This window comes from Dromiciops gliroides, chromosome 2 (genome assembly GCF_019393635.1).
Source record: "Dromiciops gliroides isolate mDroGli1 chromosome 2, mDroGli1.pri, whole genome shotgun sequence".
Taxonomy (NCBI): Eukaryota; Metazoa; Chordata; class Mammalia; order Microbiotheria; family Microbiotheriidae; genus Dromiciops; species Dromiciops gliroides.
Genome location: NC_057862.1, coordinates 35,175,687 through 35,198,780, shown reverse-complemented (window position 1 = coordinate 35,198,780; position 23,094 = coordinate 35,175,687). Strand labels below are relative to the sequence as shown.

Genomic DNA, 23,094 nt, shown 5'->3' with positions numbered 1-23,094 from the left:
AGGCTCTAGACAACCACTCACTCTCTCATGTACTAGAGCTTTCAACACGCCCTATCATAAACAGCTAAAGCCTTTCACTGAAGCAGCTCAGTGTCTCTAGGCACTGACTTAGGGCTAGTCTCAAAAACATTACAGGGGCAGCTAGGTGGCGCAGTGGATAGAGCACTGGCCCTGGATTCAGGAGGACCTGAGTTCAAATCTGACCTCAGACACTTAACAGTTATTAGCTGTGTGACCCTGGGTGAGTCACTTAACCCCAATTGCCTCACTAAAAAAAAAAGAAATTACAGAGCTAAATGAACATAAATGGTATTGCTACATCTTTTATTCAGGGAGCTCTGGCTTCTTCTTCTTCTTTCTTTTTTGGTGAGGCAATTGGGGTTAAGTGACTCACCCAGGGTCACACAGCTAGTAAGTGTCAAATGTCTGAGGCTGGATTTGAACTCAGGTCCTCCTGAATTCAGGGCCGGTGCTCTATCCACTGCACCATCTAGCTGCCCCTCTGACTTCTTTTATTTTAGTAAAACAAAAAGTCTGGGGCAGATTTATTTTTCATTTTTATTTCTTCTCATTCCAAAGATCTTTTCCATGATACCTCAATAGAGCAGAGTATAGGAAGATCTTACAAGTCTCTAAGAGAAGGCAGAAAAACAGAAGCTCAGTTAAAGGTATGAAAAATCCAACCAAGAAAATGAGCTTTCAGTTAAGACCTAGGAATAGAAACAAGGCGTCACAGAGATTGCAGCCTAATGTTCTGCTGCCAAGGCCCCTCCCTGGGGCACACTGCATCCCGATAAGAGAAGGAATGTCTGGGCAAGAGGACCTCTGAGTCCCCTCCAACTCAGGGTTTCCACAAGTCTACAGCCTCTCTGTTGTCAACGAGTTTCCGATGACAGAAAAAAAAAATGAAATGAACGTCTGACAGGGAATCCTTCTAAACTGAACTTACATAACTCAGAAGACCAGACCCCACGCTCACCACACACACCAGTCATCATTACTGTGATTTTACTTTGAATTCTCTTCTTTAGATGATCTGAAATCACATCAGTGTGACAGTGCGTAATGTTCATCTGGCAATAATTACACCTTGGCCCCAATTCATACATCTATGGGGGCAAAGAGTTTTGGGGAAGGAATGATAACAGAACCTTCAACTGAAGTATCCCTTCCTGTTTCTAAAGGAGGAGCTGTGGGATTGTGATGCTGGCTACAGCTGAAACTGAAGTGCACAAGACGCTGCAAGTATTTGCGACTTGTTCATCCTTAACAGTCACACACACCATTCTCGCCATATTGGAAAAGGCTCATTTTTCTCATTTTCTAATGGAAAATATCAAGCAGGTGGGAAGATTCCTGTCATGTGGTTCAAAAACCAATGCCTTGGGGGCAGCTAGGTGGCGCAGTGGATAGAGCACCGGCCCTGGAGTCAGGAGTACCTGAGTTCAAATCCAGCCTCAGACACTTAACACTTACTAGCTGTGTGACTCTGGGCAAGTCACTTAACCCCAATTGCCTCACTAAAACAAAACAAAACAAAACAAAAAAAAACCCACAAACCAATGCCTTCCAGAAACAATTTGCAATCATCTATCTTCCCAGAAGCACTGAATTTTCCTTATAATTCTGTATCAACTTACAGATACCACCCAAAATTGTGAAGTGCAGACTCAAAGAGGATAATAAATGTAATCCAAAATTTTCAAAAATTAATGCTTAACAACATTATTTCAGATTTAAAAGTAGTACTTCTCTTAAGAAGAATTCCCAGGGGCAGCTAGGTGGCACAGTGGATAGAGTACCAGCCCTGGATTCAGGAGGACCTGAGTTCAAATCTGGCCTCAGACACTTGACACTTACTAGCTGTATGACCCTGAGTGAGTCACTTAACCCCAAATGCCTCACTGAAGAAGAAGAAGAAGAAGAAGAAGAAGAAGAAGAAGAAGAAGAAGAAAAAGAGGAGGAGGAGGAGGAGGAGGAAGAGGAAGAGGAAGAGGAAGAAGAATTCCCTCAACAACAACAACAAAAAAAAAGTATTGTTTTCACACACACACACACACACAAAAGTACTGTTTTCTTCCTATCTAAGGCAACTCTTGGTGCCAATCATTGGTAATAAACGTCTAGTACAATCAAGAAAAGAACAAATTAAGCATTTCAACAGACTACCTTCTCTCACTCTATGAATATGATTTTTACTCTTTAAATTAATTCAGCTTCAATCACTCAAATTAGAGATCAGAAAGATTTCATTCAGAATAATTTATTAAGGAAGTTTGCTACCAATTTCACTTTTTGCTAGAGACTAAAGAATACATACGCAATATAAGCAGTTGCATTTCTGATATGCCAGTTGGCCCACAGAAAGCACATTGATGGCTTAAACAACCTATTCTAAGGAATGTTTAGCTCAACATTATCAGAAGGGATCAGAGCACTACCACGCAGCTGTAATCCGAGTCATGTTTTAGGAACAAGGGAATACAAACAAGACAAGCAGCTGGAGCGGCCCCATACTCACTGATGCACATCTTTCTCCCTGAAGCTATGAAGGCCATTTTGTCGAGCAGGATGAAGCTGAACAAAAGTAGCTCTGAAAGCAACATTACAGGCATCCAGATAACGACATATAGATGTACAGCTAAAATTACCAATTAGTTTACCAATTGGCTGCAACGGATTCGATTGGTTTGTAATTCATTCTAGTTACTGGCGCATACAGCAGGCTGCTTGGCGCCATCCCTTTGTCCTACTGATACACAATACTGGTGCCCAGGCCCTGGGGCCCAGGACATCCCTACAGTAGTGAGTGCAGTGGGATATACCCTATGGTGCTAGAGCAAAGGAGACTTTCATCATGTAGCAAGCAAGGCCCCAACAAAAGAAAGCCTGCATACAAGACTCTTAAGTAAATTTTAAGAGTCATTCCCTTTTCAGAACAACCCAGGCCCCTTTCGAAAGAAAATGCCCACTGTGCATTTTTCCTAAAGGACTAATAAGAATAAACTTACCATAGATGTTTTCAACTTTAAGGCATTCCTCTGAAGGACCTCTCCCATTCATTTTGATATGAGCTTCTAAACGGGAAGGTCAGGTCGAGCCCAATCTACAAGCATTTATTAAACATCTACTCTGTTCCAGGCACTAAGATTTTTCAGTGAACTACAGCTTCTAGCAGAAAAACAGCTTGATGATTCTATATACCTGTATTGTTTTAACAGGATACATCAGTGGGTTACCTAAATGAGTAACTGCCTGTTTGCTTATGGAAACATGTTAATGTGATGCCTGATTTCACTCCATATTCTAATTTGTTCCTTAAAATTCCTTAAAGTTTGACCTGACTACTCTTTTTTTGCCAACCAGCAGTCCTACATTTACTGTCAAAATGGAAGATTCACCAGAATTCCAGAAGATCCAAAGCCATGCAGAAGCAATAATGCATTCCATTCCCACTATAGACACTCCTGGGGTGTTAAGTTGTCTAACAAGAACCAAATAACATAAACGAGAGCAGTTTCCCCACCTGAACCAATATGTGGAACCTTTTTTAATAAAAAAATCTTTGGGGGCAGCTAGGTGATGCAGTGGATAAAGCACTAGCCCTGGATCAGGAGGACCTGAGTTCAAATCTGGCCTAAAACACTTGATACTTACTAGCTGTGTGACCCAGGGCAAGTCGCTTAACCCTCACTGCCCCACTAAAAAAAAAAATCTTAATGGACCCCCCTGCCCATGACAGTGGTAATACAACTATTAGTATCTGTTGATTGAGAAAAGATAGAGGAACAAAAAAGCTACTATGAATTCACGAACATTTTAAAATGCATTTGAACGTTATTAATCAATAGTTTCTAAATACATCTGGAAAATACTAATACACGTAATACGCCAAGACATTTGATCAGTCTAAAATAAGGCAGGTCTGTTTGTTTATTCTATGGAGTCATACTGCATATTTTGTGTCAGCTTAGTACAGACCCAAAAGCCAATGCTTAGTGGGCAGAGAGATGAGAAGGTGGGACCTCATCTGGGACTTGAAAGAGTGCAGAGAAGCCAGGAAGAGGAAAAGAGGGAGAGCCTCCCAGAGAAAATGGAGGGTCTTATTTGAGGCTCAGCACGGAGGCCAGTGTCACCAGATCACATGGCTTGGGGGTGGGGGGGAGAGGAAAGGCGTGTGGGCTGGGAGTGGAGGGAGACCCTGGGTAAGGCATCAGAAGACTAGAAGAGTAGGAGAAGGGTCAGGATGATGATCAGTCTAACAGCTAAATAACAGATGAACCAGAGTGGGGAGAGACCCAAGGCAGCAGTCGGCCATGACAACAGTGGAGGAATGAGGATGAGGGCCTACACCAGGCTGGTGACAGTGTCAGAGAAGAGAGGGGGGGCAATATGTAAGAGGTATAATATAGGCAAAACAGACAGCACTTGGCAATAAACTGAATATTGGGGCGGGGGGAGGAAATGATACCTGGATTGTGTAACGATTGGAATGACACCACCTGCTGGAGACTTACTAAAGGAAAGCTCCGCCATGAGAAGGTGCCTGAGGGCAAGACATGTGGCTTTTCTTTGGCGTCAGGAAGTGACCTTTGCTTGTGGGAGGAAGAGGGGGCCAGGCTAGCGCTCTCACCTTCGTCAGGACTCTCATGGAGAGCAGAGCAGAACTGTAGTTCCCCAAGATAGATAGATGAATCTAGGCCTTTCTCTCTCTCTTCACCAAATTCTTATTCTCCATAATAAATGCTTAAAAGTCTAAACTCTTGCTAAAGCTTCTAATTTATTGGTGACCACTCATTAGATAGTTTAGACAGACCAGCTAGAATTTTAGCCCCTTAGAGATGCAAGCCTGGATGACTGGAAAAAAGGATGGTGGGACTCTCGACAATAATAGGGAAGTTTGGAAAGAGGAGGGTAGTGACTTGGGGAGAGAAATAAACAGTTTTGGAAACGCTGAGTTTCAGATATCTAAGGAACATCCATTTAGAAACATCTAATAGGCAGCTGGAAATGCAAGTGTGGAGGTCAGGAGAGAGTTTAGAGGAGAATCATCAGTACACAGATGATACTTGACTTCATGAGAATAGATGAGATCACTAAGTGAAATGGTACAGAGCGAGAAGAGAAGAGGGCCCAGGACAGAGCTCTGGGCAAAACTGATCTTTAGAAGGTGGGGCTTAGACACAGATTCAGTAAAGAAGACTGAGTTCAGAGAAGAATACAGAACATGGAACACAAGCTCTCCTCCAGGAGCTAACATTCTGTCAGAGGATCCAACAAACATGTACGCTAAGAATAGAGAGAATGAATATACAGAGAATAAATGCACACAGAAATGCTTCCTCTCTTCTTGTTTACTTCTCAATCTGGCTGCCAATCGCATAACTCCACAGAAACTGCTCTCTCCAAAGTGACTAATGAGCTCTTATTGGCTCTCATTCTTTTTGATCTCTCTGCTAAATCTAACACTGCTGACCATCCCCTTCTCCGGGACACTCTCCTCTCTGGGTTTTTATGGCTCTGCTCTCTCCTGGTTCTCCTCTTACCTGTCTGACCACTGTCCATAGCACACCCCTACTCTTCTCCCCACGTTCTGCTTATTCTCTCCAGTTTCATCTCTCCTGGTTCTTCTCCCACCTGACTGCACCTTTGCAATATCCTTTGCCGGATCTTTCTCCAGGTGCCACCTATTACCTGTGGATGTCCCCCAAGGTTCGATCTTGAGGCCTTCTGTATTATCTCTTAATCAGTCCTAACTTCTCTCCTGACCTCCAGTCTCATATCATCAATTGCCTATTAAACATCTTGAACAGGACACCCCACAGACATCTCAAACTCAAAGTGTCAAAAAGTGAACTTACTCTATCTTCTCCCAGCTCTCACCTCTGCCCAGCATTGGTATTATGATCAAAAGCACCACCATCTTCCCAGTCACTCACTCCACATAACCAATGTGTTGCCAAGTCTTGTCATTTCTACCTTCACTTCCTCTCTCGTCTATACCACACTTCTCTCTACTCACAGGGTCACTACCCCAGTGCAGGTCCTCATCACCTCATGCCTGAACCATTGCTAGAGCCTTCGGTTGGGTCTTCCTGACTCCAATCCCTCCCCATTCAGCCGCCAGAAGTACACTTCCTCAAGTGCGGGCCGACTGTCAACCCCCTATCCGATAAACTCCAGTGGCTCCCTATTACTGTCAGGGTCAAAGATAAAATCCTCTGCATCTTTGAAATCCCTTCATGTGGAGCCCCCTTTTACCTTTCCAGTCTTCCTTCACTTGATTCCACTCCCCTGGTGACACCGGCATTCTTGGTCCTCCTCACTCTCTTCATCCTCAATTCCGCCTCCTGGTTTCCCTGGCTTCCTTCAAGCTCATCCCTCAAGCTCCTGAGAAGGACCTTCCCCCGACCCCCATCTTCCCACCATAGTCGCCCTGGGCGCTCCCCTCTGAGGCGTGTCCACACCTCGCAGGTGCAGAGTGCTGTACAGGCTGTTTCTCACCCATTAGAATGGGCTTCTAGAGACTTTTGCCTCTGCTTGTGACTACAGAACTTACTTAGTGCGGTGCCTGACACATAATAAGCACTCAATAAATGCTTGTTGACTGACTGAAGACTGAAGAGACCAGAACCAAGAGAACCATTTATACCGTAACAACATGATGAGAAAAACGACTTTACCAAAGCAAAAAAGCCAACCCTGATCCTAGAAGAATAAAGAAGCACACCACCCACCCCCGACAGGAAGGGAGGAATTCACAAGGCAAAGAAAGCACACATTTCCAGACAAGGCCAAAGAGGGAATATGCTTTGCATAATGATATCTATTAGTGGGGGCAGCAAGGTGGCACAGTGGATAAAGCACCAGCCCTGGATTCAAGAGGACCTGAGTTCAAATCCAGCCTCAGACACTTCACACGTACTAGCTGTGTGACCCTGGGCAAGTCACTTAACCCTCACTACCCCACAAAAAAAAATCAAAACAAATAATGATATCTTTTAGCTACACATGTTTTCATTGTTTCTTTTGGGAGATAGGAGATGAAATAGGGTGAGGCAGAAAGAGGGAGAAAAATGCTTTTAATTGAGAAATGATAATAAAAACCAAAATAATAAAAATATTTGCTAAAAATTGACCTTAAGGGTAGTGTTGAAGGAAGAAAGAAGTCCTATGAGGGCAACATGAAGCCTTGAAGATGTTCATGGTAAAGGAAGGAGAAGAGACCTTCTTTCATAGGATGATTATCTGCACATTCCCCTCAGGCCTTGTTTACTAGCAATCCCAACTGACATTTATATGGCACTTTAAAGACAAACACAGTAGGTACTCAAGAAATGCTTACTGATTCATCGGTTCTGCAGACAGGTCTCCCTTGCTAGGCCAGCTGTTGGCAAGGCCACCCTTTCCAAAGACAGTGACCTCCTTACAGCCTACTGCTAATTGCTTGAGTTCCTTTGAAGGAGATGTCTTTGCTGCACTCACAATGGGAACAAAGATTTTTTACAGACCCTACTTTAAAAGGGAGAAGGGGAAATTTTCCCAAAAGAAAATCAAGATGGCTAATTTCCACGGCAAGGATTATTTAACCTCTGTGATGTCGACTCCTTATCTGTAGAGAACCCTGGAAATGCATTCTTCTTTGTTTCATACTTTGTTCCCCTTGTCTCAAAGAATCCTCACGTTCCACAAACACCAAAATGAAACCCAGAGTAATCTCTGGGGGCTGTTTTGTTCGAGGCAAGGTATTATTATCCCCTCCTTTACAAATAATGAAATGGAGCCTCTGAGTCTTGAAGTGCTTGGCCCAATGTCACACAGCTGAGACAGGTCTGAAGCAGGATTCACCAGGGGCCTTCTAAGAAGCAACTCCAGCCCTCCACCCACTAGGCCAAAGCTTCTTAAACTTCTTCCACTTACAGCCCTTTTTTTCCCAAGTAATGTTGGCATGACCCCAGGTATATAGGTATTTAAAATAGGTATATATAACCTTGTACTGTTGGCAAACCCCCTCCATTCAGTCAATTTAAGAAGCTTTACACTAGGCCCAGATGCCTCTCTTGCTATAGACTGGCCCACTTCATTAAGCATGAAGTCACTCGAGAGTCAATTAGCCAATGAGTTAACTAGCATTTATTAAGCAAGTGCCTACTAGGCATCAGACAATGAGCGAAGGGCTGGAAATACCCTGAAAAGGTTTACAAGGATGGGTGATGAATAACCTGAGATTCTAGTCTAGCCCTAGGACCCACCCATGCAGGGTGATAGTTACATGAGCACTGAACTTGGAATCAGGGGACTCAAGTTCAAGTCCCACCTCAGCCTTTCAGCAAGTCAAATGTTCTCAATGGGTTACTGCTCCCTCGTCTGCAAACTGAAATGATTAAGTAACACTGTCTCCAGGTTATCTTACAGATCAGCTTCTCTAACTTTCCTCTGGTGCTAGGATTCTAAGGTGTTCATTTAAGCTTTCCTATGTCTGGGTGGAATCTCAGGCAGGACAAATGTAATCTGAAAAGAAGATAGCAAGCAGTTTTCCCAATGTAAGAATGGATCTAGTTTTCCACCAATATAACAAACTTCAATTCTTTAATATGTCATCGGGTCTGTTATTTCATCAATGTGGGTACCCACTCCACAATAACAGATATTCCACAATTTGCAGCCACATGGCATCAGAAGAAAATCAACATTAAGAAAGAGGAGCTTTTGTTCCAAAGCGAAGGGCTGGGGTCCTTAAAAAACTGCCCCATTTCCCAAGTACAATCCAGCCTGCTCTCTTCTGCCACACCTCACTGTAGATCCGCAATCAATGTCTGTCCAAGACAAAAAGTATGGCACGTACGACACAGTGGGCCGTTTACCCAATTACAAATCATGTGGGTGAGATCCTTTAAAGTCAAGAATCTGATTACACTCCAAAACAGAATAAACACACAACATTTTCTGTACTGAAAACATTAAACTGTGGTAATTTAGCCACCAATTTGGAAGCTGTTAGCTACTGTTCATTTTGAAACCTGCTTTTGATATTTACACACTAATTTCAAACCTAATTTGGCTGTTCTTGAGAGATTCCTGTGATAAGATGTGAGTTCACTCTAGACCCTATTTCAAAGGCTACATAATGATTTCCAGCGCTTGTTGAGCTTTTTATTCATGTTTCATGTAAAAGGAAAAGTTGCCTCTAGTATTTCCGTAAAGCTCTCCTGTTCTGGTTTTTCTCAGTTGTTATGATCGTTTTATTCATCACACAGCAATACAGTGTATAATTTATACTTATTAAAAGGGTCACACAATTGAATTTTTATGCTTTGTGTCTCTGTTTCATATCCACTACAAACACAAGGTTATCTACAATTAGAAAACACACCTTACAATGACATCCCACCCAGACATTGTTTATGTTTGGCCATCAATCTCACTTTTTCTCCCAGCAGAGTGAATTAGAAGAGTGATAACTATCTCAGCCCAAAGGGTACAATGTACAATGAAGACATTAAACAGGAAACCAAAGAATGTGAAAATAGACAGAATCCTACTAGTGCCACCTACAGCAGAAATGGAGAATGCAGCTTAAAAACAAAACAAAACTTATAAGGGGCTGTTTACTTCAATCCATTGCATCTTACAGTAAGTCATTAGAGCGCTGTAGAAAACCTTTCACTCAATGTAGACAATAACAAGCCAGTTCAAGAAATGAAAAAGAACGAACAGCAATGTCCAAAAGATACTACTAATTTTAGGTGTGTGTGTATAAAATATAATGCATATATATTTTTCAAGTGGTAAAGGGACAAAGTAAGATACAGGGATGGCTTTGAAGTATTGGCAATATTAGTTCAAAAAATGTCAAGACAGGGCAGCTAGGTGGCGCAGTGGATAAAGCACCGGCCCTGGATTCAGGAGGACCTGAGTTCAAATCTGGTCTCAGACACTTGACACTTACTAGCTGTGTGACCCTGAGCAAGTCACTTAACCCCCATTGCCTTACCCCAAAACAAACAAACAAACAAGCAAACAAACAAAAAAAAGACAAGGCAGTAAGTAGGAAGACAACTTAAAATGGATCATTAGACTTCATAATGAACCTTACCTTACACTCCACCACACTCTGATCTGATTCACAAGTAACATAGATCTCATCTACTGCTCGTCGGAGATTGTCAAAAAGGAATGCCCAGTAGCGTGCTCTCAGGTCGATTCTGCGCGGGTGCCTCGTTTTAGTGGGACTTTTCTCAAAATGCTTATCTCCGGCTGAGGAAGATGTTATTTTACAGTCTACTGTAGCATTCTAAAGAACGTTAAAAAAAAATAAAGATTTTTATGGTCAAGAAAGTTTAACTTTTTGTAGGATACATTTAACACATTCAAATGCTTTTAGATAAAATATTTTTCTTTTCAACTTATACCATAATTAAATCTATGTTAACTGAACCAAAGTTTCTTGACATGCAACAAAAGGGGCAGTTTTGCGATTCAGTATTTTGTTTCAAATATTATTTAATTAATATTTAAGTCAGGTTCAATGTATGAAACATTCTGAAAATAAAGTCACAGATATGGTTCTTCATTTATTGGAACACAAATTCAAAGACTCCTCATGGCACTGGGAGTGACCCTGGATTCTCAAAGGCTTAGCTGGTATAACACAAACTCTGAAAGTCCCCACCATGGCAGAAAGGCTTCCAGGATGCTGACTGCTTATTCTCTAAGGACCAGACCAGCTCAATATGGAGAGGTGCATTACCAAAACAAGGCAGTGAATTTTTGGTCATAGCAATTCATAATATTATCTACTAAGGAACAGAGGGCTTGGAAATCGCATTATCTGCTTTAACTGATTAGTGTGATTATACCCAGAAATCACAAAACCGTGCCAAGGACAGCCTAGATTTCCATCTACATATGTTCTTCCTAGATAGTTGAGTACTGGGCTTGGAGTCAGAGAGGTAGGAGTTTAAAATCTACTCCATACACTTATTAATGATATGATCATGAACACGCTGCTTAAACTCTCTAAGCTTCATGATGTTCTGTGAAATAAAGATGTGAATACATGTAGTACCTACCTCTCAGGGCTCAAATAAAATAAGAATGCCATAATATTCATATCAATTATTAATTTTATATGTTAAACTGATTTCTTTGCTTTAACTTAAAAATGAGAGCTCATAAAAATCTAAAAATAAGCACTACAGGTACAGTCAATGAGCTAACTTCATCTTAAAGTATTTTTTCCCATAAGTAAAAACTACAATGAATACAGAAAAACAAACGAAATAAAACGCATGAGCACAATTAGAATCAAGAACCCTATGTAGATAACTATAACTGAATAGTGGATTGAAATTATATTCATACATGTTTAAAAAATAAATGAAACATTCAATTCATCTAGTTAAAAGTTCTTTTTTATAGATACAAAATTATATCCTATTTACAGGATTTCATAAAATTCTTACAGACTAATGGGTAAAACAGGATTAATCTGAGAGAAAAGACAGCATGCACTCCCACTCAAAACTAGTATTTCAGCACTCAATATAAAACAACTGGACATCATTCCACTGATACTTTTCAAATTGAATTAAAATGAAAGCCTGGCCTATGCCAGCACAGGCAATGTTCAATACCAGCTAGGTCTGTTATTGGAAGATACCCAGTTCACAGAAACATCTACCACAGATGTTATGCCCTTTGATGTCATGTTTCAGCCCTAGGCTATCAACGCTATGTTGCTTCTCATCCACTAAACATTCTCTTTCCACGGGGGAATCTTCTGTAACTGTACTACTGATTTCAGAACAGAATCTACAAATAAACTAGAACCACCACCACCAAAACAAAACAAATTCAAAGCAAAATCCTGTGATATGGAAATGGGTTCTTCTTCCTTCTACTACTTCTCCCTCATAGGCAATTTCATTGTCCTGGCAGAGAATGCCATCAACTCACCAAATTTCACACCAATTGGGAGATTAAATGTCAACAATTATCCTTTATTCTATATTTCTAATTAATTAGCAGATCATTATTTTATTCTAGACAGCATTTGCTCTATGCTCTTCTCCATGGTTCTCTTGTTCTTCTGACTTACTGACACCTTTGTCATCTTCTGTTTGAACTACAATGAAGTCATGAAACATGGGTTCTAATCCTGGCCCTAATGATTATTAGGAACGTGACCTTGGGAAGATCCACTGCCCCTCAGTCTCCTCAAATGCAAAACGAAAGGACTAAACTAGATGACTTCCAAGGATCTTCAAGTTAGGAAAGTCTATGATTTATGACAACAGCAAACAACACCTTCACCAGAGTACCCTCTGCCCTTAAAAATCCATCCTCTTCACCACCAAAGTTGTCATTTTTGCCTTTCACTTTGATAAGACCATCCTGTTTAAAAGTCCTACGCCGTCCCAGCTCACCGTCCCCGCTGTGGATCAGATATCAATGCTTCCAAGTGCTTTAGGACATGGCCTGGCACCTACTTGCATAGCCTCCATAGACAACAGAACAGTTTACCCCCATTCTCACCTCCAATACAAACTGTCCATATACCTCGAATGTTCAGTCCAACAGTCTGGCAAGCCATCTCTCTCCCGTTACTTACAAAGCATCTAGAATACTCCCTTATACTTCTTCTAGGGAAAAGCAGGATGCCAGAAGCTCTTGGTCAGCCCATATCCCTTCAGGGAACGTGGAATTCCAGCAGCAACTTTTCATTCATCCCCTAAGTGAGGCACCTACCATCGTCCTCCTAAGCAGCACTTTACCTTGATTTGTATAGGATGTGAATCATCCTATTCCATTTCTCCAACCAATCTGCCCCCTGACCTTTACTGTATGACTGTCTAAAACGGTAAGCTCCAGAGGGGCAGAGATTAGTCTGTGTAACTCAGTCTGCATGATACTTTGTACTATGCATACTACGACATTCAAAGAACCATTCATAATCACTGCCAACATATGCGGCTTGTATGACACCTGAGTGTAGCCAGTTCACAAGGTCAGCTTAGGACTTTCTGATTTCCCCAATACCACAAAAGACATCAGCAAGTTTCTTCACCAGCCACCTATACTCTAGGGCATTTAGGTGGAGCAGTGCAAAAAGCAAAGGACTTGAAATCAGGAAGACCTGAATTAAATTTCTGCTTCTGACACTTACTAGCTGTATGACCCTGGGCAAGTCACTGTGTCTCAATTTCCTCATCTGCAAAATGGGGATACTAGCATCAACTTCATAGGGTCATTCTGAGGACATATGTTAAAAAAAACAAACCCTTGGATTCAGGAGGACCTGAGTTCAAACCCAGCCTCAGACACTTGACACTTAACTAGCTGTGTGACCCTGGGCAAGTCACTTAACCCTCATTGCCCTGCAAAAAAAAAAAAAAACCCTTGGTAAAAGTACTATATAAGTGCTATTTATTATAATTATTATTGTCGTTATTATCATCATGAGTAGTAGCAATATTATGCAGGCATACTGGCATATTTAAAAATTCCAAAATCAAAGGCTCAATATAAAAAAAATCCATAAAACTCTTTGTGAAATGAAAAATCCATCTCCTGTAGTGGAATAAACTTGTGCTCTGACACCCTAAAACTGCTGTGCATTCAGTCATGTTCAACTCTTCATGAGCCCATGGACCATGAGGCCCCAGGCCCTTCTGTCCTCCACTGCCTCTCCAGGTCTGTCCGAGATCATACTCATTGTTCCCATAACATAACCTCTCTCTCTCATCCTCTGTCGCCACCTTTCCTAACTCGAGTCTTTCCCAATGAGTCTCATCTTCTCATTATGGGGCCAAAAGTATTTCCGCTTCAGTGGTTGACCTTCCAGTGAACAGCCTGAATTCATTTCTTTAAATATCACCTGATGTGATCTCCTTGTTGTCTAAGGGACTTGATTTTTTTTCTTCTTTTTGTGGGGCAATGAGGGTTAAGTGACTTGCCCAGGGTCACAAAGCTACTAAGTGTCAAGTGTCTGAGGCCGGATTTGAACTCAGGTGCTCCTGACTCCAGGGCCGGTGCTCTATCCACTGTGTCCCTAAGGGACGTTCAGAAGTCTTCTCAGCACCACAATTGGAAATCGTCAATTCTGTGAGGATCAGCTTTCCTTTTAGTCCAACTCTCATGGCTATACCTTGCTACTGGGAAAACCACAACTTTGAGTCCATGCACTTTTGTCAGCAAGGCGACGTCTCTGCTCATTGGTATGCTGTCCTCATCTGCCATAGGTTTCTTCCCGAGGAGAGAGTGTCTTTTGATTTCATGTCTGCAATCACCATCTGCACAGGTCTTTGAGCCCGAGAATATACAATCGGACTGCTTCTGTTCTCCCTCTATTTGCCATAAGTGATATGATAAACTGCCAAGACCTTACGTTGTTTGATAGTAAGCTTTAAGTCAGCCTTTACACTTTGCTCTTTCACCCTCATCCAGAGGCTTCTTGACTCCTCTTCACTGCCTGCAATATTGTCTGCACATTGTTGATATTTCTCCCAGCAGCCTTAATTCTAGCCTTTGACTCATCCAGCCTGGCATGCTGCATGATGTGTTTTGCATGTATGTTAAATAAACAAGATGATAATGTACAACCATAAAATTGGGTTGAGATGATTGCCAGAATCAATGTGCCCTTTTTGAACGAACAAAAGATCTAACAGTTAAACTAGAATCAAAGAATATTCCAGATGGAGAGGATCTTAACATTCATCTGCCTCAATCTGCACATGAAGAAACTGCAGACCAGGGAGGAAGGGATTTGCTCAAAGTCATCCATCCACCAAGACAACTAGGAAGAAAACCCAGGTCTCAAAATTCCTAGCCCAGGAGTCTTTTCATGTCATAGTCGCTTCACCAAGAAAGAGAGCAATAAAAGAATTCACATCTACAGAATCAATGAAATACAGTGTACTGCTTGATGGAATGTACCCAACTAAAATGAAATTCAAATCTATATGTAAAACAAAATATGCAATACATAATTTCTGAATCATTAGATCCTTATTTCAGAAATTAAGGAGCTCATTGAAAGTCATTAAGTAGAAATGTTTATACTACACCTGTTTAGCACTTTTATGTGTGCCCTGAATCGTTCTCTTGGATTTTCCTCCAGTTTGCCATTTAGATTTCCCTTCAATAAAAAAGAAAAAGGTCGTCACTTATATAGAAATCACTTCAATTAAGTCATTCAGGTATCCAAAAACTTAACCTCCTCACTGTCTTGAACATTAAAAAGATTTTCATACCACTTTTATTTGAGAGTATAGGAAATTCTAGAAATTGCAATAAGAGAGAAAAAAAAATACATTAGTGCAAAGGGTCATGGACCTCTCTTTGGCAGCCTAGTGAAAACCACAGACTCCTCAGAATAATGGTTACGGCAGATAAAATACAAAGAAAGATATAAGTTATAGGAAATAAAATTTAAAAAATTTTAAAATCCAAATTGGAAAAGATGTTAAAAAAACATCATCACTTGCAAATTATATTATGGTATATCTAGAAAATTCAGTCAACTCAAGAAAACAGATTATGTAAACAATATATATTTTTGATAAAGATGAAAGATATGAGACTAATCCACAATAATCATTATATTTTTATTTACTAACAACAAAGATAAAAAAGTATAAAAGGCCATCTATAATAACAAAAACTTTAAAAAACCTGGGAATTCATTTACTATGAAGGCATAGAGTAGATTAATAGAAATTAATATATGGGGCAGCTAGGTGGCGCAGTGGATGGAGCACCAGCCCTGGATTCAGGAGGACCTGAGTTCAGATCTGGCCTCAGACACTTGACACTTGCTGGCTATGTGACCCTGGGCAAGTCACTTGACCCCAATTGCCTCATTAAAAAAAAAAAAAAGAAAAGAAAAGAAAGAAATTAATATATGACATCTTAAAAACAAGAGTGAACAAAATTTTAAAAAACATAACTGGAGGACCATTCATCAATCAAAAATGAGTATGACTGGGGCAGCTAGGTGGTGCAGTGGATAAAGCACCGGCCCTGGATTCAGGAGTTCCTGAGTTCAAAATCCGGCCTCAGACACTTGACACTTACTAGCTGTGTGACCCTGGGCAAGTCACAACCCCCATTGCCCCGCAAAAAAAAAATTAATTTAAAAAAATGAGTATGATTAATATAATAAAAATGACAGTACCCCTCAAATAATTTATATAGTTAAATAATACCAATCAAAATACCAAGAGTTTTCTTTATTCAACTGGATAAAAACATAATAAAATTTACATGTAAAAACAAATAGATGAGAATATCAAGAGACATGCTAAAAAATAGCTTACAGATGATCTTACGTGCTTAAAATTTTAAGGTTTATTACAAAGAGATAATTATTATTGTTGTTAATAATAATAGCTAGAAATTATGTAGTACTTTAGGATTTTCAAAGTACATTTTTTCTTCTGAACTCTAACAGTCACTAAAAATGCTGGAAATTAGGCTTTTTTCCCCCTTAAGTTGTCCTTTTCTTTTTAATTTTAAACATGCAAGAAGATTGTAGGGGTTTCTTTTAAGCCACATCCCTTACATACAGCCTCTCAAAGGTCCTTCTGATTTTTTAAAATTATATTTAATTTGCTGTACCAAATTTGAAGCTATGCTATAAAGTAGCAGTACTGCCTAAGAAACAGAGTGGTGGATCAATGGAACAGGTTAAGCACAGTAGACAGTGGTAAATGACTATAGTAATCTATTGTTTGAAAAACCCAGAGACTCCAGCTTCTGGGATAGGAACTCAGTATTTGACAAAAACTGCTGGGAAAACTGGAAGACAGTATGGAAGAAACTAGACATAGACCAAAACCTTACACCTTATACAAAAATAAGGTCCAAATGGGTTCAAGATTTAGACATAAAGGGTGATACCATAGATAAATTAGGAGAAGAAGGAATAGTTTACCTCTCAGATCTATGGAGAGAAAAACAATTTATGTCCAAACAAGAGATAGAGAATATTATGAAATGCAAGATGGAAGACTTTGATTACATTAAATTAAAAAGGTTTTGTACAAACAGAATCAATGCAGCCAAAATTAGAAGAGAGGCAGAAAACTGGGAAACAATTTTTATAGCCAGCATTTCTGATAAAGGCCTCATTTTTAAAATATATAGGGAACTAAATTAAATTTATAAGGATGCAAGTCATTCCCCAATTGAGAAATGGTCAAAGGATGAAGAAATCAAAGCTACCTATTGCCATATGAAAAAAATGTTCTAAATCACTATTGATCAGAGAAATGCAAATTAAAACAACTCTGAGGTACTACCTCACACCTATCAGATTGGCTAATATGACAAAAAAGGAAAATAATAAATGTTGGAGAAGCTGTGGAAAAATTGGAACACTAATGCATTTTTGGTGGAGCTGTGAACTGATCCAACCATTCTGGAGAGCAATTTGGAACTATGCCCAAAGGGCTATGGGACTGTTCATACCCCTTGACCCAGTGATACCAAAGAGACCACAGAAAAAGGAAAAGGACCCACATGTACAAAAATATTTATAGCAGCTCTCTTTGTGATGGCAAAGCATTGGAAATTGAGGGAATATCCATCAATAGGGGAATGACTAAACAAGTTGTGGTATGTGAATGTAATGGAATATTATTGTGCTGTAAGAAATGATGAGCAGGAGGAGTTCAGAGAAACCTAGAAGGACTTACATGAACTGATGCTGACTGAGAGGAGCAGAACCAGAACACTGTACACAGTAACAGCAATATTGTCTGATGAACAATGGGGATAGACTTGGCTCTTCTCAGCAGTGCAATGATCCAAAATAGTTTCAAAGAACTCATGACAGAAAATGTTCTCAACATCCAAAAAAAAAGAACTATGAGTTATGAATGCAGATTGAACCATACTGTTTCTACTTTTGGACTGGTTTTTTTTTCCTTCTTTTTTGAGGTATTCCCTTGTGCTCTGATTCTTCTTTCATAAGATGACTAATGTAGAAATATGTTTAATGTGATTGTACATATACAACCTATACCAGACTGCTTTCCATCATAGGAAGGAGGGAGGGAAGGGTGGGAGAAAAAAAATTGGAACTAAAAATCCTGTGAAAACAAATGTTGAAAACTATCCTTATATGTAACTGGAAAATAATAAAATACTTAAAAAAAAGACCTTTGCACTAATCCCTATTAAATTTTACTTATTAGATTCAACCCCCCCAAAAAATAAATAAATTATAATTTTTTAAAAAATCAGCAAAAATCAAACTTTTCACCCTTTTTCTCTTCATTTATGCACCCCACTCCCATCTCATTGAGAAGTAAGGAAAAACAAGATCCTTATTATAAACATGTAAAACAAATGTCCATACTGGTCAAGTCCAAAACATACATACATATGTGCACACACATATACAAATATACACATATATACATATACACACGTGTATGTGCACAAGCATGTATCTACTTTTATGTGTGTGTGTGGCTATAGGTCTCATTCTATGCTCTCAGACCCTCACCTCATTAGTCCTCTGGAATCATGGGTGGTTATTACACTAATAAGAGTTTCTAATTCTTTCATAGTTGTTTATCTTTACTTTGTGATTCTCTTATGATAAATTTTTCTCCAGGTTTCTCATGCTTCATGAGTTCATGTGTTTTCCCAGGTTTCTCTGAAACCACCCCCCTTCATCATTTCTTACAATACAACAGCATCACATTTATTCACCATAACTTGTTCAGCCATTCCCCAAATGATGGGCCCCCCCTCAGATTCTCATACTTTGGCTACCTCAAAAAGAACTATAAATATTTTCATACATCCTTAGGGTGTGTTTTGCTTAGGACTAACCATTCCCTTTTATCTACTTTCTAATTCCCCCTTCTCTCCTTTTACCTCCTATTTTCCAAATGAAAGAAATATATTTCTATAGCCAACTGTGTATACATGTTCTTTCTTCCCTTCTTCAAACCAATTCAAAAAAGAGTGAGGTTTCAAATGTCAGCCACTTCCCCTCATGCCCTCCTTATTTGTCTAAATGTCTACTTGTTCACCCAAATTATGTGAGATGATTTTCCCTAATTTTCTTCCCCCCCAGTTTATTCCTCTTCCCCTTCCATTCCATTATTCTTTTAAAATGATCAAAACATAACCATACCCAAGCCTTTTAATTAAACTCCCTCTATGATCCTGATATAAGGTTCAGAGGGGACACATATCTTCACCCCATATTAGAAAAACAGTTTATCCTAGCTTAGTGCTTTATCTTTGTTCATTTGTATTTAAATTTTTATGTTTCTCTTAACTCCTTTGTTTAAACTTCACAGTTTCTACACCGCTCTAGTCTTTTCATCAGGAATGCTTAGAAGTACTCTATTTTGTTAAAGATCCATTTTTCCCTCTGAATGATTAAACTCAGTCTTACTGGGTTGGCTGTTGTCTTTCATTCTCAGAGACCAAAATGACATCATTACACTGGAATCAGGGTACAGAGTGTCCAACTGTGAATCAGACCAATACAAGCTTGGAAGGCTCTAACACAGGTCAGGCACACATGGTCCATATGAAGATTGGGAATGGAGATGCTTCTAAATTTGTATATCTCATGTTTCTTTGGAGCTACTGCAATTCTGCTTTGTTCATAGAGCATAGCACCTTATTTGATGTGGGTACAAGACCACAATGGGAGGTCTTGTGCCAGTGTCCCCTATGTCTCATAATCAATGCCAAAATTCTTCTGACAGACCTTGAGAGTGTCTTTATATCACTTCTTCTGACCTCCACGTGAGCACTTGTCTTCCGTGAGTTCTCTGTAAAAGTCTTTTAGGCAAATGAATATTTGGCATTCAAGCAACGTGGCCAGTCCATCAGAACTGCATTCTGTAGTAGTGTTTGAATGCTTGGCACTTCAGCTGGAGAGAGGGCCATATCTTGCCAGGTAATCTTCAGAATCTTCCTAAGACAATTCAAATGGAAGTGATTCAGTTTCCTGGCACAGCACTGGTATACTGTCCAGGTTTCTCAGGCATACAACAATGAGGTCAGCACAAAAGTCTAATAATTCTTCTCTCCCTCACTTTTCTTCAGAGCCTCCCAAACACTGAGCTAGCTCTGACAATGTGTGTGTTAACCTCATCATCTTATGTGTACATCTCTATAAAGTATACTGCCAGGGGCAGCTAGGTGGTACAATGGATAAAGCACCAGTCCTGGATTCAAGAGGATCTGAGTTCAAATCCAGCCTCAGACACTTGACATTTACTAGCTGTGTGACCCTGGGCAAGTCACTTAACCCTCATTGCCCCACACACAAAAAATTAAATAAGCCAAAAAAAAATTTTTTTAAGTATAGTGCCAAGGTGAGTAAACTTATCCATAGCATTCAAAACTTCTCCATTTGCTGTAATATGTGGTTCCATGTATACATGGTATATTGCTGGCTGGTACAGAACTTCTGTTTTCTTGCTATTAATTGTTAGGCCAAAATTAGCACAACTAGCAGAAAACTAATCTATACTGTTGCATCTCAATCTCAGAAGCTGCACTGAGTACACAAAGTCATGCACCAACTCTCCCTCTGCTTTAGGAAGTTCAGGAAAGCCCTCTAGTATGAGAGCTGCTGAGCCCTTTTCAGGGCTAATTTCTGCCTTTGGTGTCCTTGCTGGATAATTCTTGACTCTAAGTCCATATTCTTTGCCTTCAGGAATGTGGTATTCCAAGCTCTCTGTCCCTTAATTGTGGTGGCTCCTAATCTTGTGTGATCCTGACTGACACTTCAGTATGCTAAATCTTTCTTTCTGGTTAACTTCAGTATTTTTTCTTTGACCTGGAAGGTTTGAATTTGGGCTATAATGTCCCTAGGAGTTTTCATTTTGGAGCTTCTTTCAGGAAGTAACTGGTGAATTCCTTCTTTAGAAGCATCTCCATTGGTTCTAAGAGATATGAGCATTTGATGGTGCATCTGACATTGTTGATCACCCCTATCTACCTGGATAATTTATCCTCTCTGGGATTTCATGGCATTACTTTCTTCTAGTTGTCTTATTTTTCTGAATGCTTTTTCAATCTCTTTTGCTGGTTCATCAGGCATATAACACCGGGACTATGGGTGTTCCCTAAAGATTCTGTATCCTAGATCCACTTCTCTTCTTCCTCTACATTCTCTCTTATCAGCTCCCATTGGTTTAACTATTATCTTTATGCAGATGAGTTATGCACCAATTGCCTATAGGACAATTCAAAAAGGACATCCCAGAGACATCTTAAACTCAACATCTCCAAAACTGAAATCATTATTTTCCCCACCAATCCTTCCCTTCTTCCCAATTTGCCTATCTCTATCAAAGGTACCACCATTCTTCCACGGTCGAAGGCTCATAACCTTGGTATTATCCTGAACTACTCATTTTCTTTCAACTCCCACATCGAATCAGCTTCCAATTCTTACCATTTGGACCTGCACAAGATTTCTCACTCCACCCCCTTTACTCCACTTACACAGCTTCCATCTTAGATCAGGTACTTATCACCTCTCACTTGGACTCTCTCTAATCCAGTCTATCCTACAGAATGGGAAAACATAATGTTCCTTAAACATTGATCTGACCATGTGACTGCATAATTGCCCTAGGGCAGCTAGAGTGTTCAGCAGAATGTTGGCCTTGGAGTCAGGAAGATCCAAGTTCAAATTTAGACTCAGATGCTGACCAGCTGTGTGACCCTGAGAAAATCACTTCATTTCTTTCTGCCTCAGTTTCCTCTGTAAATGGGTATAATGAAAGTACCTATCTCAAAGGGCTAATATGAGGATCAAGTGAGACAATGTATATAAAGCACTTTGTAACCTTAAAGTAGTATATAAATTCTATTACCATTATTATTATCTCTCAATCAACTCTAACTACTTCCTATTGCCTCTAGAATAAAACAGAACCTCCTCTATTTACTCAGTCAACAAGCATTTATTAAGTGCTTATTGTGTGCAAGGTACTATGCTAAACTATAAAGAAAGATAAACACATAATCCCCTGCCCTCCAGGAGCTCCCATTCCAATGAAGGAGACCTCAGGCAAACAACTATGGATGTATAAGACATATATAGGGTAAAAGGGAAGAGATGAAGAAAGACCACTTGAAGAAGGTAAAATTTGAGCTAAATCTTGAAGGAAAGCAGGAAGCAGAGGTGAGGATGGGGCGAGTGTTGTATGTTAGGAAAACAAGAAGGCCACTGTCACTGGTTGTCTAGTATGTACAGGGGAGTGAAATATACGAAGATTGTAAAGGTAGGAAAGGGTCAGGTTGTAACTGTTTGATCGATAGACCTATGACAGTGGAAGGGATTCAGGAGATCTTGGCAAGGGCACAGCCACAGCCAACCTGCAGACAGATGTCCATTTTCCCTGTCCTTGTCCATAGCTGGACATACAACCCGCCTAGGGTTCCCTAGGCATGCCCACAGACAGACAAGGAGAGACACTTACAGATACCCTGCCTTCTTGCCACACTGCTGTGACAGGATCCTTATTACATCCTACACAAGCATCACTAAGGCCGGTTTCAAACACTAGCCAGAGTCAAAATGGCTACATGATTTAGACATGAAGGATAATATCACAAGCAAATTATGGGAGCATGGAAGATTTTACCTGTCATATTTATGGATAAGGATAAGGGAAACCAAAACAAGAGACCAAACAAGACTGAATAAGAGACAGAGAGCACCACAGGATGTAAACCGGATAATTTTGACAACATCAAATTTTAAAACTTTTGCACAAACAAAATCAGTGAAGGAAAATTAGAAAGAAATCAGGAAACTGGGAAAAAAACTTTTACAGTGAATTTCTCTGAAAAAGGCTTCATTTCTCAAATATGTAGAGAACTGAGTAAAATTTACAAAAATACGAGCATTCTCCAATAGATAATTTGTAAAAAAAAAAAAAAAAAAAGAACAAGCAGTTTTCAGAAGAAGAAAAACCAAAGCTTTCTAAAGTCATATGAACAAAATGCTTTAAATCACTATTGATTAGGGGCAATTAGGTGGGGCAGTGGATAGAGCACCAGCCCTGGAGTCAGGAGTACCTGAGTTCAAAATCC

At 39.9% G+C, this 23,094-nt stretch overlaps 1 protein-coding gene across 1 annotated transcript in view; it reads right to left on the bottom strand.

Moving 5' to 3' along the window:
• The window catches only part of SCAPER (S-phase cyclin A associated protein in the ER), a 379,320-nt gene that overhangs the window by 322,039 nt on the left and 34,187 nt on the right, over positions 1 to 23,094 (bottom strand). The window contains 2 exon segments of the mRNA XM_043987611.1: positions 10,097 to 10,294; positions 15,072 to 15,142. Coding sequence (XP_043843546.1) covers positions 10,097 to 10,294; positions 15,072 to 15,142 — 269 coding nt within the window.